This window comes from Rattus norvegicus, chromosome 2, assembly GCF_036323735.1.
Source record: "Rattus norvegicus strain BN/NHsdMcwi chromosome 2, GRCr8, whole genome shotgun sequence".
NCBI lineage: Eukaryota > Metazoa > Chordata > Mammalia > Rodentia > Muridae > Rattus > Rattus norvegicus.
The window spans coordinates 221096617-221110587 of record NC_086020.1 but is presented as its reverse complement, the minus strand read 5'-3'; the positions used below and the strand labels follow the sequence as shown (position 1 = coordinate 221110587).

The window sequence follows — 13971 nt, the reverse complement described above, 5'->3', positions numbered from 1 at the left end:
GCTCGGGTAGCTTTCCGTCCTGCCTCTGTGGAGTCGTAAAAACGCCCTTGCCCGTACCCTAGACATAGTCATTGCTTTGGTTCAACACCAAAGTGAGTTTGCTTTGCTTTGCTTTGTTTTGTTTTGTTTTGTTTTGTTTTTTCAAGACTGGGTCTCTGTGTAGCCTTGACTACCCTGGAACTCAACGCTGTTGACCAGGCTGACCTCGGAACTCAGGGATCCGCCTACTGGAATTAAAGGCGCGAGCCACCGCCTCCCGATTCCTAATGAGATTTATTTGCTTGCTTATTTTTCAAAGCTCTCAGCTTTACCGAGGCACCACAATGAAGAACGACCCCAGTAGCACAACCTCCCTTGGGCTCAGCAGTCCCAGCCTTTTCTGACCATAACCTGGGGTCCAGTACAGGGGGCTTGTTTGAACACGTGACTGCCCGCTTGGCCTTGCACCCTACCAAACCTGGATTTGCCTCCTGGGTCCTTGTGGGAACCTTATGATCAGCTGCAGTCCTGGCATCACAGTGTCTGAGGGCTGTTGAGGATGGAACTATTCCTCAATCAACCGGAGCACATCCTCCATTGCTTCGAATTTTAAGAACGGGCAAGTAAACAGTTATCCCTCCTTAAAATTCCACATTCCACATACTGTAGAGAAAAGGCTAACAACTGATTAGGCAGAGGAGAGGGAGGAGGCAGGAGTATGTCTTCCAAAACAGGACAAATGCGGTAAGTTTACCTGGGACCAGCCCCCAGTTAATTTTTCCGAGACAGGGTCTTGACCTGTAGCCCTGGCTGCTCTCCAACTGGCCTTGAACACACTGTCTCCCCAAGTGCTAGGATCTTGACTCCAAGCCTCTCTTTTCTATGTCTTTACACATTTACATCTAGGTGAATTAATGTCTTTTACCCTGACAATAACCTGTGCTTTGAGGACTCGGTCTGCTTTCTCTCTCTTTAGGGATTACGTTCTTCACCTCTTCTATTGCACACGGTGCAAGAACACAGCTGGTTAAACCGGTTTCAGTTCCTCGCTTCTCTTTATTAGCTGCCATCCATGGCCACACTAGTCACTTCATATTTAAGATAAAAATCTCATCATTGCCATAGACACACACAGCCCCCACACCCAACCACATACCGCCCCCCAACATCCCTGTACATCAGTTTTGTCCCCAGACACTGAATTTTCCCTCCTTGGCTTTTCTAGAACCGGGACCACTCTTCCTTCCCCAATGTGGCTTCTGTCTTCTCCGGTTTCCCTTGGAACAGCCTTGGGGTCTCCTGTCTTCAGTATCTCACTCATGTCAGCCCCCCATCCTCCCCTGTACCTCTCACTCCCTGCCTCCCGTTTGGACGTTATACAACCCTTTAGTGGTGTCAACTCTTGGGCATAAGGCCACACCCAGCTTGTCCTTTTCTCTGATGCACACTGGGTACCAGGAACACTGAGCTGCTCTCCGTCCTGTGTGTGGCTGGCTCCTCTAACTGCCAGGCCTCTGGAAAGCCACTTGGGAAACTTCTCCATGCCTTCATTTTCTTTCCTGATGCTGTGAGAAAGTTCTCTGACAAAAGCAACGCTAAGAATCCGTGAAAAAGCTCACCGTTTGCTATGAGAGCCTAATAACTGATACCTAGGACCCAGGGTGGAAGGTGAGAAGAGAGTTCCCCAAGTCGTCCTTAGACCTCTACATGCACATACAAACATCATCATCATCATCATCATCATCATCATCATCATCATCATCACAACAACAACAACAACAACAACAACAATAATAATAATAATAGGAAACATCTAAAGGCTTGCTTGTTTGTTTTTCTGGCTCAATTCCAGGGTCCTCTCAATCACAGTGAAGAAGTTAAAATGGCAGGAGCTTCAAGCAGCAGGGTGCATCACAATTGGAAAGCAGAGAGCAAGTGAATCACTTTCTAAACTTTATACTATAGTCTAGAATCCCTTGCCTAGAAAAGAGTCCTGCCCACCATTGAGATAGGTCTTCTCACATCAATTAATGTACTCAAGATAATTCTGCACAGACTTGACCAGAGGACCATCTCCTAAATTGCTCTGGATTCTGGCAAATTGGCAATTAACAATGACCATGACATTTGTAAATCTGATTACGTCCCCCTCTGGGAAGTCTCCTTACCATTGTTTCTGCAAAGTACAACTTCATATTTTATTTTTCATCTAGTTCATATGATGTAGGAATCTTGATTATGACAGACTATTCACAATCCGGTTATATATGACAAGGGTTCTAGACATGGTCATCAAAGATTGACCTGGGTCAGTGACTCAGAGTTTACTGTCTCAAGCCAATGAAAATTAAAGATAGGGTGATTGATGACACATATTTTTAATCCTTGCATTTGGGAGGCAGAGGCAGACAGATCTCTGAGTTTGAGACTAGCCAGGGCTACAGAGTGAATTTCAGGATAGCCAAGGCTGCATAGAGAAACCCTGTCTTGAAAAATAACTAATAACAACCAGAAAGAAAGAAGGAAAGAAAGAAAGAAAGAAAGAAAGAAAGAAAGAAAGAAAGAAAAAAAGTTAGTTAGTTATGGGGAATGCTTTCTTAAGAATTATGGTGGGCGGGGAGGGTAACCGAAGTAAAGAGACTCCCAAGAGTGGGAAGGGTTCTGAAGAGAGGACAAGCCAGCCAACTGCTTGTCTAGAGGTTTTATAGGGCTGTGATGGGGACTAGACAAAGCCTGACGTTGTGGTGTATTACTTGTATTAGTTCTCTGAGCTCTGATGCACCCCAACAATGGAGGGGCCATATGCCTGATGTGTGTCCCTCTGTCCCAACCAGAGAGATGATTGTGCATCGTGTGCTGCCCACCCAGGAGTGTGTGATTGGTGCTCTGCTTTGTCCACTTCTGACCCTAGCTGTGGTAGCATTGGCAGGACTGTCTGCTGGCTGTTGGTCAGTTGGTGGGTATTGCCCTCCCAGCCCTACCCTTGCAGGTGTCAGGGCTGGTAATTATTTTGGCTCTCTTTGTTCCCTTAACCCACTAATAAGCAGCAGCAGCCATTGTTACTTAACTCTTCGTCTTCAGGATGGCCTGGGGTCTCCTTCCTGGGGTAGGTGAGGGCTTTCCTGCCATCCATATGTTCAGCTTGGTTCATTATAAAAGCAGGGCTCCAGTTCCGTTTTGTTTCTGTGGCTGGGATAAAGGTCATGATTGGGGGCAACTTGAGGATGGGAAGGTTTGTGTCCTCTTACAGTTCTGGGGGAAGTAGGGGCAAAAAGTCAGGGCATGAACCTGGAGGTGGGAAATGAAGCAGAGACCACAGAGGGACATCGCTTACTGGCTTGCTATCTCCCGCCTTGCTTAGATCACCTGCCTAAGGGTGGCATGGCCCCCGGTTGCATGACTCTCCCACATCAGTCATTAATCAAGAAAACGCTCCACCGAGTTATCTATAGGCCAATCTGGTGGAAGCATTGAATCTATGTTTGCACTAAGCTGATCACATTGGCTTCTGTTGTCTGTAATTCAGAGTCCTGAGAGACACCTCTGACCTGATGAAACCCTGGAGTCAGAACATCCCGTTCCCACTGTACCTGGTCTTTTCCTGCATGCAGCCACCTTGGAAAGCTGAGTCACTGCCCTAGAGAACCTCACCCTAGCCCATTCTGGGTTTTTGTTTGGTTTTGCAGGTCTCAAGTCAGTGTGCAGAATGGGGTTCTGAGCCTTCAACCTGTCCCACTTTTAAGTTTCCATATGGAGGTGTCTTCTAAAACATCTTTCACACATTGTCCTGGGGCTTTAACATTTGTCTAAGCTGTAAAGGCTCTCCCTGGCTTCTGGGTGCTACTGTGAGTTCATGGCAGATTGTTTAAAGTTGTCAGCCCCAAACTGACAGTAAAGGATCTCCTTTTGTTCTCTTCATTGTCTGTCTACAGCAGTTCTTGGAGGAGAGTGGGGCAAGATCCCTCTACTCTCTGCTTCACAATGACTGTACTGGTTGGTTTTGTGTGTCAACTTGACACAAGCTGGAGTTATCACAGAGAAAGGATCCTCAGTTGAGGAAATGCCTCCATGAGACCCAGCTGTAAGGCGTTTTCTCAACTAGTGATCAAGGAGGGGAGGACCCAGTCCATTGTGGGTGGTGCCGTCCCCGGGCTGGTGGTCTTGGGTTCTATAAGAAAGCAAGCTGAGCAAGCCAGGGGAAGCAAGTCAGTAAGTAACATCCCTCCATGGCCTCTGCATCAGCTCCTGCTTCCTGACCTAAGTTCTACTCCTGACTTCCTTTGGTGATGAACAGCAATGTGGAAGTGTAAGCTGAATAAACCCTTTCTTCCCCACCTTGCTTCTTGGTCATGATGTTTGTGCAGGAATAGAAACCTTTACTAAGGCAATGGCAGTGTTGGTTTTAAAACAAATCCTAAAGTTAATGCTGATTCACTGAACATCTTTGAATGTTCTTTGAGAGCAGGAGGTACAGCCAAAAGGAAGACAGATAAGGACTGTCATCTGTCTCACATTGACCTTGGGGTGACAGTTGGAGAGGAGGTAGGAAACCAATAAAAACAATTCTGTGAGAATGACCAAAGCTGTTCCGTGATTAAAGCAGGCTATTGTGATGGAGTTGGAGCACTTGCTGTCTTTCTGACAAAACGCTGATGCTTCCTGCAGAGGTGGGAGGAGGAGGGATGCAGTTAGGAAACACAAGGGTTGGCCATATTACTCCTGAAATGGCAAGTGCTTAGTGGCACGTTTAGTCAGTATGCTGTTGTAGGAAAGGTCAAGACTGGAGATGTGATTTCATGAGTCCTTGGACTGTGTAGAACTGAAAACTGAGTCAAGATACAGAACACCAGAGAAAGAAAAAAGTAAGAAGAAGCAACCGGAAGGACATGGCAGTCCAGGAGGCTAAGAACAAGAAACCCAAGAGATAGTCAGGTGCCGCTGGCAGGAGAGCAGTCAAGTGGCTGTGGCAGGATGGAGGGCTATGGAAAGGGTTCCAGAAAGGGTCAAGGGGAGTCTGTGACTGGAGGAAAATGTACTGAAGGAAGCAGAGAAATGGGCCAAGAGCTGGGAGATGTCATCGCCCCATAAGGGACACTATGCCAGGCGTTTTTATGTAAACACAGGTTCATTTTCGAACCTTCCCTTGTGGAACATCCTGTAGCCTTTGTTCCTTCTTAAGGAGGGAGAGAGGTTCATAAAGGCCAGGAAACTAAAGAGTCTTCCTAGACTCAGGAAGCTCAGAGAGAGCTTCAATAAGGCCCTTCTCCAAGGTAGTGTAAGCAGTGAGCAGCAGCTGGGAGAGGAGGCTATCTTCTGTGGAATTGCCTACAGATCAGGTAGTGAGCCCCACCGATGCCACACCTCTGGTTGTCATCTATACTTGGGTGAGCTTACTGGTGATCCAGCTGCCTTAAGTAACTACTCCCCCATGGTCCTGTAAGGAGGCCCCAACGTGCTCGTGTCTTTATCAAGCTAGACTTGGTGTGATAATGTTTTTAGTCCATAGTTGGCGCCCCATTTGGGATGAATAGATGCTTGTTCCTGGTCTCCGCAGGGAAAAACCACAAAATACAGATGGAAAATAATATATGAAGAATACAATCAATGACCCAATGTCTAATGTAGTTGGTGGCAGATCTGTGACTTTTACAGTCTTGCACAATTCTAATGTCATTAAACTACCATCAAAAATGTCATTCCTTCCTGAATAGTTAGTGTAGTCAAACTACCTGTGAATAAAACGTGTGGGCTGAGGGTGTAGCTGAGTGGTGTTAGGCACTGAAAAATAAAACAAACAAACAAACAAACACAAACCATCTTGTGTGCTTAACTGGAATATTTATTGGGGATTATATGACAGAATTCTAAAATGGCATAAACTTTGAAGAAACTTTAGGAACTAGCCAGTAAGACTTGCTTCTTGCCGGCATCGAGGAGAACTAATTATACAGTTTCATTTCAATTAAAGTATAACCCTGGAAAGAAGAAGTGCAGAAAGAAGGAGGTCGTAGCTTCAGACATTGTATTGAGAAACAAGGGGTCTTCCCACGTAGTAGCTAATCCAATCAAAATAGCTGGCCACTCTGGTGTAAACACCTGGGAACTCTGGTTTCCCACAGTTTTCTCCCCAGCTCACAATGCCCCAAACATAAGTGACATTGTTGACATCCTTGCAGACCAAGGGGCCTCCAGAGTCTCCTTTGCAGGCATCAATGGACCCATCACTGGTACCTGAGAGAGAAAAGCACATTTCCTTCCATTTGTCAGGGAGGCCCTCGCGCCTCTTTCCTGTCCCCCAACACTGATGCACAGAAAGACTTGACCCTTTTTAAAACTTTCCTGACAAGGCTGTCCCTCTTGGGATTGCAAGTTGAAATACAGGAAACAATTTGTAAGCCTTCTGTCTGTTTCCCTAAGTTAGCGTAGTTCTCCTGCTTGACTTCCCTTCACACCGCTGTGTAAGGAGATTCCGATACAATCCAGGGAGAATGAAAGCAGACTGATAGAATGGGCGTCCAGGTCACCCAGTGGACACTTACCCGCACACTGCATCTCTTTTTCATAGTAGCGACCCGGGTAAAACCTCGAGCAGTTGCCTATTAGGTCGACTTCGCCCCACCTGAGTGAGTAGACTTTTTGGTTATCTATACAAAGTGAGAAAACAGACATTTAGAAGCCACAATGGAGAAATCTAAATAAAGACTGTCTTAGCTTAGTAAACCATTAAGAAGATAAACGAATGCACTTTATTAATGATGACACGTATTAATTATTGAGGAGACTTCCTCGGCGCATCTAAATCATAGTCTCTTCACATCCCTAGTTTCTAGAATTACCTCTCTAAATGAAAATGAACAGTGCGGGAAGGCTATTGACCAGGATGGGTGGAGCCATAGTCACTTAGTAAAGAGCTGACCCCTGGGGTGACTGAGGTGTAACCCTCTCCTACTGTTGATGGGTTCCATGGAGGAATGGCCCAGGAGGCAGTGATGGAGCCTTCTCACATGCCTCTTTGATGTCTTTTCCTACGGACCAGGGATTTCCTTGCAATTACCACCAGAAAGCAGCCTTGAAGAAGTTAAAGAATAGGATGCTGTCGTGAGCATGTACCTGCTCTTGCGCTGGAGGAAGCTACCTATTTAAGTAACTTGAACTGGTGGACAAGGAGCTAGAACTTCCTTCGCATTTAAGGCAAAGGGACTTGAACACCTTTGGACTCTAGAAAGAGAAGGTCAGGTGCTGCCGACTGACCGCCCAAGGAAAATGAGAGAAGCTTAAGCACCCAGAGACAGGCGGATGGGCTGAGAAGCAGGACTTTGTCTCAGGCCCCATCTTCCTTTTCCCAGCTCACAGCAATGTGATTCAAGTGATGCAGTTTACCACTCAGTGTCCGCTTCCTCACTGTGCAAAGTTCCCAGAGCTCAGGGGGCTAGACCTGCCTCCTTCCTCACCAACCCCCAGAATCTTCTTGCACAAAGTAGTTGCTTAATAAAACCTCGATGTGATTAGTGACGGTGTGAAATCACAGTAATTTAATTGCATACCTTACAAATGCCTTTTACCAAATTACTCTCCCTGGCTGCGTGTCAGCAACACGGTGTGTGGAACTGTGATCTGCTCTCTACATGTACTCTCTCAGGAGGTGGAAATAAAACTGTTTAATTAGCACTTCTCTAGGTCAAAAATGAAGCAAATCTCATTGGCTTCAAGGATGGTCTTGAACTCCCAGTTCTCCTGCTTCTGAGATTATAGGCATGTACCATCGTCGTGAGAACACATTTGGTTTCTTGTTGTTGGTCCTGGGGATCAAACCCAGGAGCTTTCACATGCTAGACAAGCACCCAAGCATTGAGCTGCACCTCTAATTTCGTGTGGTCCTGATAATGTGGTTCTGAGCCCAGGCAGGCAGCCCTTACTGGATGGGCGTTCACTGCTCCACAAACGATATTTCTGTGAGTACTAGGCAGGTCCCCATGCATTTCTAGTCCAATTTCCAACCCTGGAGGTTAAAGCACATACCTTTTTCTCGACCCCATCCAGAAATGATGCATCTGTCATTCGGTTGGAATAGATATGGAGACCATGGGACACAGGCAGGGACAGAATTGATGAGCTCACATTCTTTCTTGCCCGGGTGTTTTTTCATTTCAACCAAAGCTATGTCATTCTGGTAGGTGGCTCCGTTATACTTTTCATGAACGACAACTCTGCTCACTCCCTGAACTGCCAACTGAGAGTTAGGCTTTAGCCAGTCTAATAAAGACGTCCATACTTGGTAGTTGCGATATCTACTGGGTCTGTAAGAGAAAGGAATGGGAAATGAACTATATCAAGAAAAAGATATGGATCTTAATACTTCACCTTTACAGTCTTTCCTTTAAAGGATAAATTTCAGTTTTTTAATCCTTGGTGATATTGTGATGGTTTGTATGTGCTCGGCCCAGGGAGTGGCACCGATTAGAGGCCCTGTTGGAGTAGGCGGGTCGTTGTTGGAGTAGGTGTGTCACTGTGGGTGTGGGCTTTACTTACGACTCTCACCCTAGGTGCCTAGAAGCCAGTCTTCCACTAGCAGCCTTCAGATGAAGATGTAGAACTCTCAGCTCCTCCTGCACCATGCCTGCCTGGCTGCTGCTGTGTTCCTGCCTTGATGATAATGGACTGAACCTCTGAACTTGTAAGCCAGCCCCAATTAAATGTTGTCTTTTTAAGACTTGCCTTGGTCATGGTGTCTGTTCACAGCAGTAAAACCCTAACTGAGACAGATTGGGAACTGGAGAATTACATTTATGTAGACCGGGATGATTGAGTGGTCAAGGGAGAGAGCACTGAGTTCCCAGCTCTTCTTATGATTGCACTGTCTAACCTTTCCAAGTAATGGAGTATGTCACAGAGTAGACGGTCCATAAGCAAAAACGTGAATTAAAATATCTTCTTAAATTATGCCCTCTGTATATTATTAAAAATCTAAAATCTTGTTTTTTCATCAAATAGCACAAACTGAGTAAAATTTATCTTTCCTTCATAACAGCTCAGACAGTCGCGGTACAGTTCAACGGCCATGTCCTAGGAGATAATGTGATGTTTGGGTGCTTTTACTTCTACCTAAGCATTCCAAGAATGCTGCCATCCATGTTGACTTGGGTTGTACTATAGGTGAAAGACCCCCTTCCGGAAAGGGAATTGTACAAGTCTAAGGCCCACAACTATAAAAGTAAAAAGTAAGTTTTTAGATACACAGACTCAGAATGAAAACAAGCCTGGGAAAGTCCAGATGTGTCCAAGCTTTGTGGGACAAGCTGACCCATCATTTAGACAAAACAGACCATAAAAAGAAAACAAAATGCAGAGACCAGTTTAAATTATTGGTATCGCTTCATGGCCCACCTGGCAAGAGAAGATAAGTCCCTGACTTCCCGGACACCCTGACCAGCATGAACTCTTCTGTCAACTCATTGGTATGATTATAGCCAAATTAGGTAACATACACTTATGCCTCATTTAATCCACCAATCAAGTATCTGTAACCATACACTTGCTTCTATAAGCCTGCTTCTGCTCTTCAGAATCCTATAAAAACCCATCCCTAGCTATGTTAGACGCGCCAGTCTTCCGAACTGACTGAGACGCCCACAGATACCTGTGTATCCCGATCAATAAACCCTCTTGCAGATTGCAGCCTGTGAACTCGGACTGGTCATTGGGCTTGAGGATCTCCCTCCTGAGGGAAGATTCTCTCTGAGGGTCTTTCATAGGTTCAGGGATCATATCTATTCCTTGAAGGTTAACTCTGCTTATATGACTTAATGAGGACAGATATAGTATTCGCCAACTACATGGACAGGCATTGAACTGGGCACTGGGGAGCAGAAGTTAGCAAAAGGAGAAAGCACTTAGAAAACATGCATCACTGGGTAGGTGACTGCAGTGCTGAAGACAGACATCCTGTGAGGAGTGAGGAGTGGGCAGGAGGAAGACTTTAAGAACTTATCGGGAGGGCTTTGATTAAAAGCATTTGGGTTTGAGTCCACAGGAAATAAAGGGTTGAGTTGAATCTGAGTAAAATGTAACATTAACTAGGTAAGAGTCAAGAACGATCATGCCAGGCAGGGGAAAGGATCCATGAAGGTCCTTTGCAGAGGAAGCAATTGCTTTTGAGCATCTGAAGAAGCCCACAGTGGGTGCTTTCACTGGCAGGAAGTAATGTGAGACTAGTGAGAGACAGGAAGGTCAGTCATAAAGGCCTTATGTGATTTCTCTGTGTGGATAGTTTTGTTTCGATGCTTATCTGAGGAGGACTGCAAGCTCTTGAATTGTTTGTGCTACACAGTGGAGACCAGACTGGTCGGACCGTGGGTGGCAGGGTAGGCAACTGGAGGCAGTCATGCAATGCAGATGACAAGGGCGGGGTAATAGGAAAGGAGATGAAATTTGAAAAGCGAATGGTGAAAAAATTAAACATTATGAATGCCTTGCTGTAGGGAGGCTCAGAGAGGGAAGTAATGATGATTCTCAGATTTCTACCTGTGTCAACCACATAAATGGTGTTTGCTAAGACGGGAAGAACTGGAACAGAACCACATTTAAGAGAACTGGCCTATAAGGTAGGTCTTAGACATTTAGAACTGAGATTCATTCTCTCTCTCTCTCTCTCTCTCTCTCTCTCTCTCTCTCTCTCTCTGTGTGTGTGTGTGTGTGTGTGTGTGTGTGTGTGTATGTGTGTGCTCATGTTCATTTGTGTTCATGTCTGTGCGTGGGGTAAATATGTTTGCTGATGCACACGCTTATGTGTGTGCGTGCATGTAAAGACCAGAGATAAATCTTGGATTTTGTTCCTTAGGCACTGCCCACCTTGTGTGGAAGGATCTTTCATTGGTCTAGAACTCACCAAGTAGGCCATCTGGCTGTCTGGCAAGCCCCAAGGAGCTCCCTCCCCAGTGCTTTATAAGAGTTGTCTTGGTCATGGTGTCTGTTCACAGCAGTAAAACCCTAACTAAGACCCGGTCAAAGGGTCTTAGTTACACTGTATGATTGGTCTTCAGCAGATGTGTTTCCTCTGACTCTTCTGCATTCAAAGTCTGTCAGAAACAGCCTGCTGTACTTCAGGGATCTTCCCAATAGCAACACGACTGTACCCCTACCTGATACAATGCCTTGCCTTCAAAGTGGCTTTGAGTTGGGCACATGCCAATAATTTATCCAGACACAAAGAGTGAGCCAGCCAATGATGGATCAGTATGTCATATGATTAGCATTGAGCATTTACCGCCTAGAATGTACATTAAATGGAAAGACCAGCGGGAATGTCAGGTTAGTATTATTCCTTCATAAATGCTCAGTCATAAACTCTTCCAGACAGATTGTCCTAGCACAATGCAAATGGGACAAATAGAATGAGGCAGTATTTAAACTCTGCCCTCAACAGAGCTTAACAACCTGGTCTATCTATGGAGAACACAGTGGGTTCTGAGGGACCTGATCCAGTTCATGAATACTGGAAGCTATTTGACAGTAGAGTAGAGCTTGGTTTCTCATACAAGCTTTCGTCTACCACACTGTCTCTATTATTTATTCCTCACGTTTCAAGAAATGTAAGACACACAAAGGCATTCTCACCTGACACAGTGTGCAGCTGTCAGAATCCAACAGCCACCGATATAAATGCCCCCACAGGTTATTCTATCTCCATCCTTAATCGCCACCTGCCATGGGTAATCTCCCTGTAAGAGACATTTGAGTGATCACTGCTCTACTACTGGATGGTGGCAGCAACAGGCCACCCTGGGACATTTCCACATAAAGTCATGGTCCCCTGAGAGCACACCATCCCATCACTGTTCTCTGATGCAGACTGGCCCTTGGAGGTCATGTGATTTTCATGCAGGCTTACCATCTCGGCTGGCTTCCCTCCGACCACTCTTTTCCTGCGAATGTGAGTATTTCTTTTGACTCCACAGGATAGTTTAGGTAATAAGGACTTTATCCGTTTTCTTTCTTCAAGAAAGGAAGAGATCGTATCATTATTTTCTTGGAACCATTAGCTTGTGGGTAGACACTTCTTGGTTCTATCTATAATACATCTGTCTGTCCGTTCATCTGTCCATTCATCTCTCCATCTATCTTGGTGTGTGTGTGTGTGTGTGTGTGTGTGTGTGTGTGTGTGTGTGTGTGTGCGTGTTACAGGTGTACACATATATGTCTATTTAAGACCAGAGGTCAATCATCAGACCTTCCTCAGTCCCTTTCCATCACACTTTTTGAGATAGTCTCTCACTAAACATGGGACTCACTAACTGGCTAGGTTGGCTGGCAGTGAGCTCCAGTGATCTGTTCCCCTCCTTTACCTCAGCCCCGGCATTATAGACACCACCACCACCGGGCTTTTTACATGGGTGCTGGGATCTGAACTCAGGTCCTCCAGCTTGTAAATGATTATACATGTCACACATGCATACATGTTATATAGTATGTGCCAGAGCAGGCCACATTCATCAGCAAGTAGTTTCAGAGATTAAACGATACCGTTTACTTATTGGGAAATTCTGGCTCAGCACTAAAATTGACTTGATTTTCGAAAGTTCTGACTAAAAGTGGACTTGGGTAGGAAGCTGGCCGAAAGGTTAAACATTTACCAACCTCTAGTAGATGCCACATGGCAGGCATTACTACAGTGAGAACTCAGGGTGGGGTATGTGGCACATTTCGAACACATCAGAATAATTATTACTATAAGTAATAATGTGTCAGCATATAACATATATATTAATCCTGAGAGGTCATGTACCAGAGACCCGGGATGATTGGATCAGCAGGCCTCTAGATGAGTGTGTGTGTGTGTGTGTGTGTATGTGTGTGTGTGTGTGTGTGGTGTATTTGTCAATAAGAAACCAGCCATGTAGAGTAAGGCTCAAAGCCTGAAGCTCAAGGGAATGTACAAGACAAGAGGATGGGGGTGTAGGATGCTTTCTTTATTCTCTCTTTAGATTTGCCTTGTCTGGAAAAGGTCAAGAGATCCAGAATCTTCTTGCACAAAGTATATTATCAAAGGTGGTAAAATTAAATAGTCAATAAAAGCAGTTTAGCCAAGATCAAAAGCCAGCCTTGCTTCCTGTAATAAATTCCTACCTTCTCATAGACTCACGTCTAACTCAGTTTGGCTCTTGGTGCACAACTGCCCAGGATACAGAGCTCCGGGGCTCCATATTACCATGATTTATAACTGACAAAGGACAGGTCCATTCGACCAAGTACATTCCTTTCCATTTCAGAAGATGCTTGAAATCTACTTATCGTTGACAAACTAAACTGCCTTGTCTGGTGGGAAAAGCTTCATGTGGAACTATGGAAATGAGTCACTTCACAATCGGTCATTTTAATTAACCTGGTTTTAAAATCGACCCTCAAGAATAATAGGGCCTTGCTTTTTTTTTTTTTTTTTTTTCCCTTCGGAGCTGGGGACCGAACCCAGGGCCTTGGGCTTGCTAGGCAAGCGCTCTACCACTGAGCTAAATCCCCAACCCCCGGGCCTTGCTTTTCTTAAAAGCAATGGGGAAGGGGAAAGATTGTGTTATTTTTTTTAAACTTAAACTCAAAGTTTAAGTTTTTAAAGTTAAACTCAAAGTTAACTTTTTTGCTTGAATTGATTATATATGCAATACATGCAACATCTTATAAAGTATTTATGTATATTATACACGTGATACACACATACTTGATATTAAAATGCTGGCTGAAACCAGTGAACTACCAGTATAAAAAAAGCAAAAAGTTAACTCACCTGTGTCCATATCAGGAGTCAACATTTCTGTTTCTTCAGTCTCAATTTCAGTTTCTCCTCCTGTGATAAAACAATAGGAAAGCCATGCGGTTGGTGTTATATGTTTAGACAAAATCCAGTCATCAAAATGACTCAACTCGGATCATTTTAAGTATCGCCCTCTTTTTGTAGACAGACTCCCCAAGTACGGCATCTGGTTTCCTTCCTATACATGGGTA

At 44.9% G+C, this 13971-nt stretch overlaps 1 protein-coding gene and 1 long non-coding RNA gene across 4 annotated transcripts in view; one reads left to right on the top strand and one right to left on the bottom strand.

The window, feature by feature from the left end:
- The first annotated feature begins 39 nt into the window (after positions 1–39).
- On the top strand, positions 40–13495 carry LOC120100942 (uncharacterized). 2 transcript variants are annotated; one of them, XR_010064434.1, is made up of 3 exons: positions 40–723; positions 7016–8653; positions 9008–13495. It is a non-coding gene; the product is annotated as an uncharacterized LOC120100942 (long non-coding RNA). The 2 variants fall into 2 exon arrangements; XR_005501300.2 differs by lacking the exon at positions 9008–13495 and having other exon boundaries at positions 7016–8687.
- The window catches only part of Cfi (complement factor I), a 42585-nt gene continuing 34411 nt past the window's right edge, over positions 5798–13971 (bottom strand). For both annotated transcript variants that reach the window (XM_063282608.1, NM_024157.1), the window contains 6 exon segments: positions 13754–13813; positions 11867–11970; positions 11593–11696; positions 7999–8276; positions 6519–6623; positions 5798–6210 (listed from right to left, as the gene is read on the bottom strand). In XM_063282608.1, the coding sequence (XP_063138678.1) occupies positions 5993–6210; positions 6519–6623; positions 7999–8276; positions 11593–11696; positions 11867–11970; positions 13754–13813 (869 nt within the window). In that variant the 3' untranslated portion in view covers positions 5798–5992.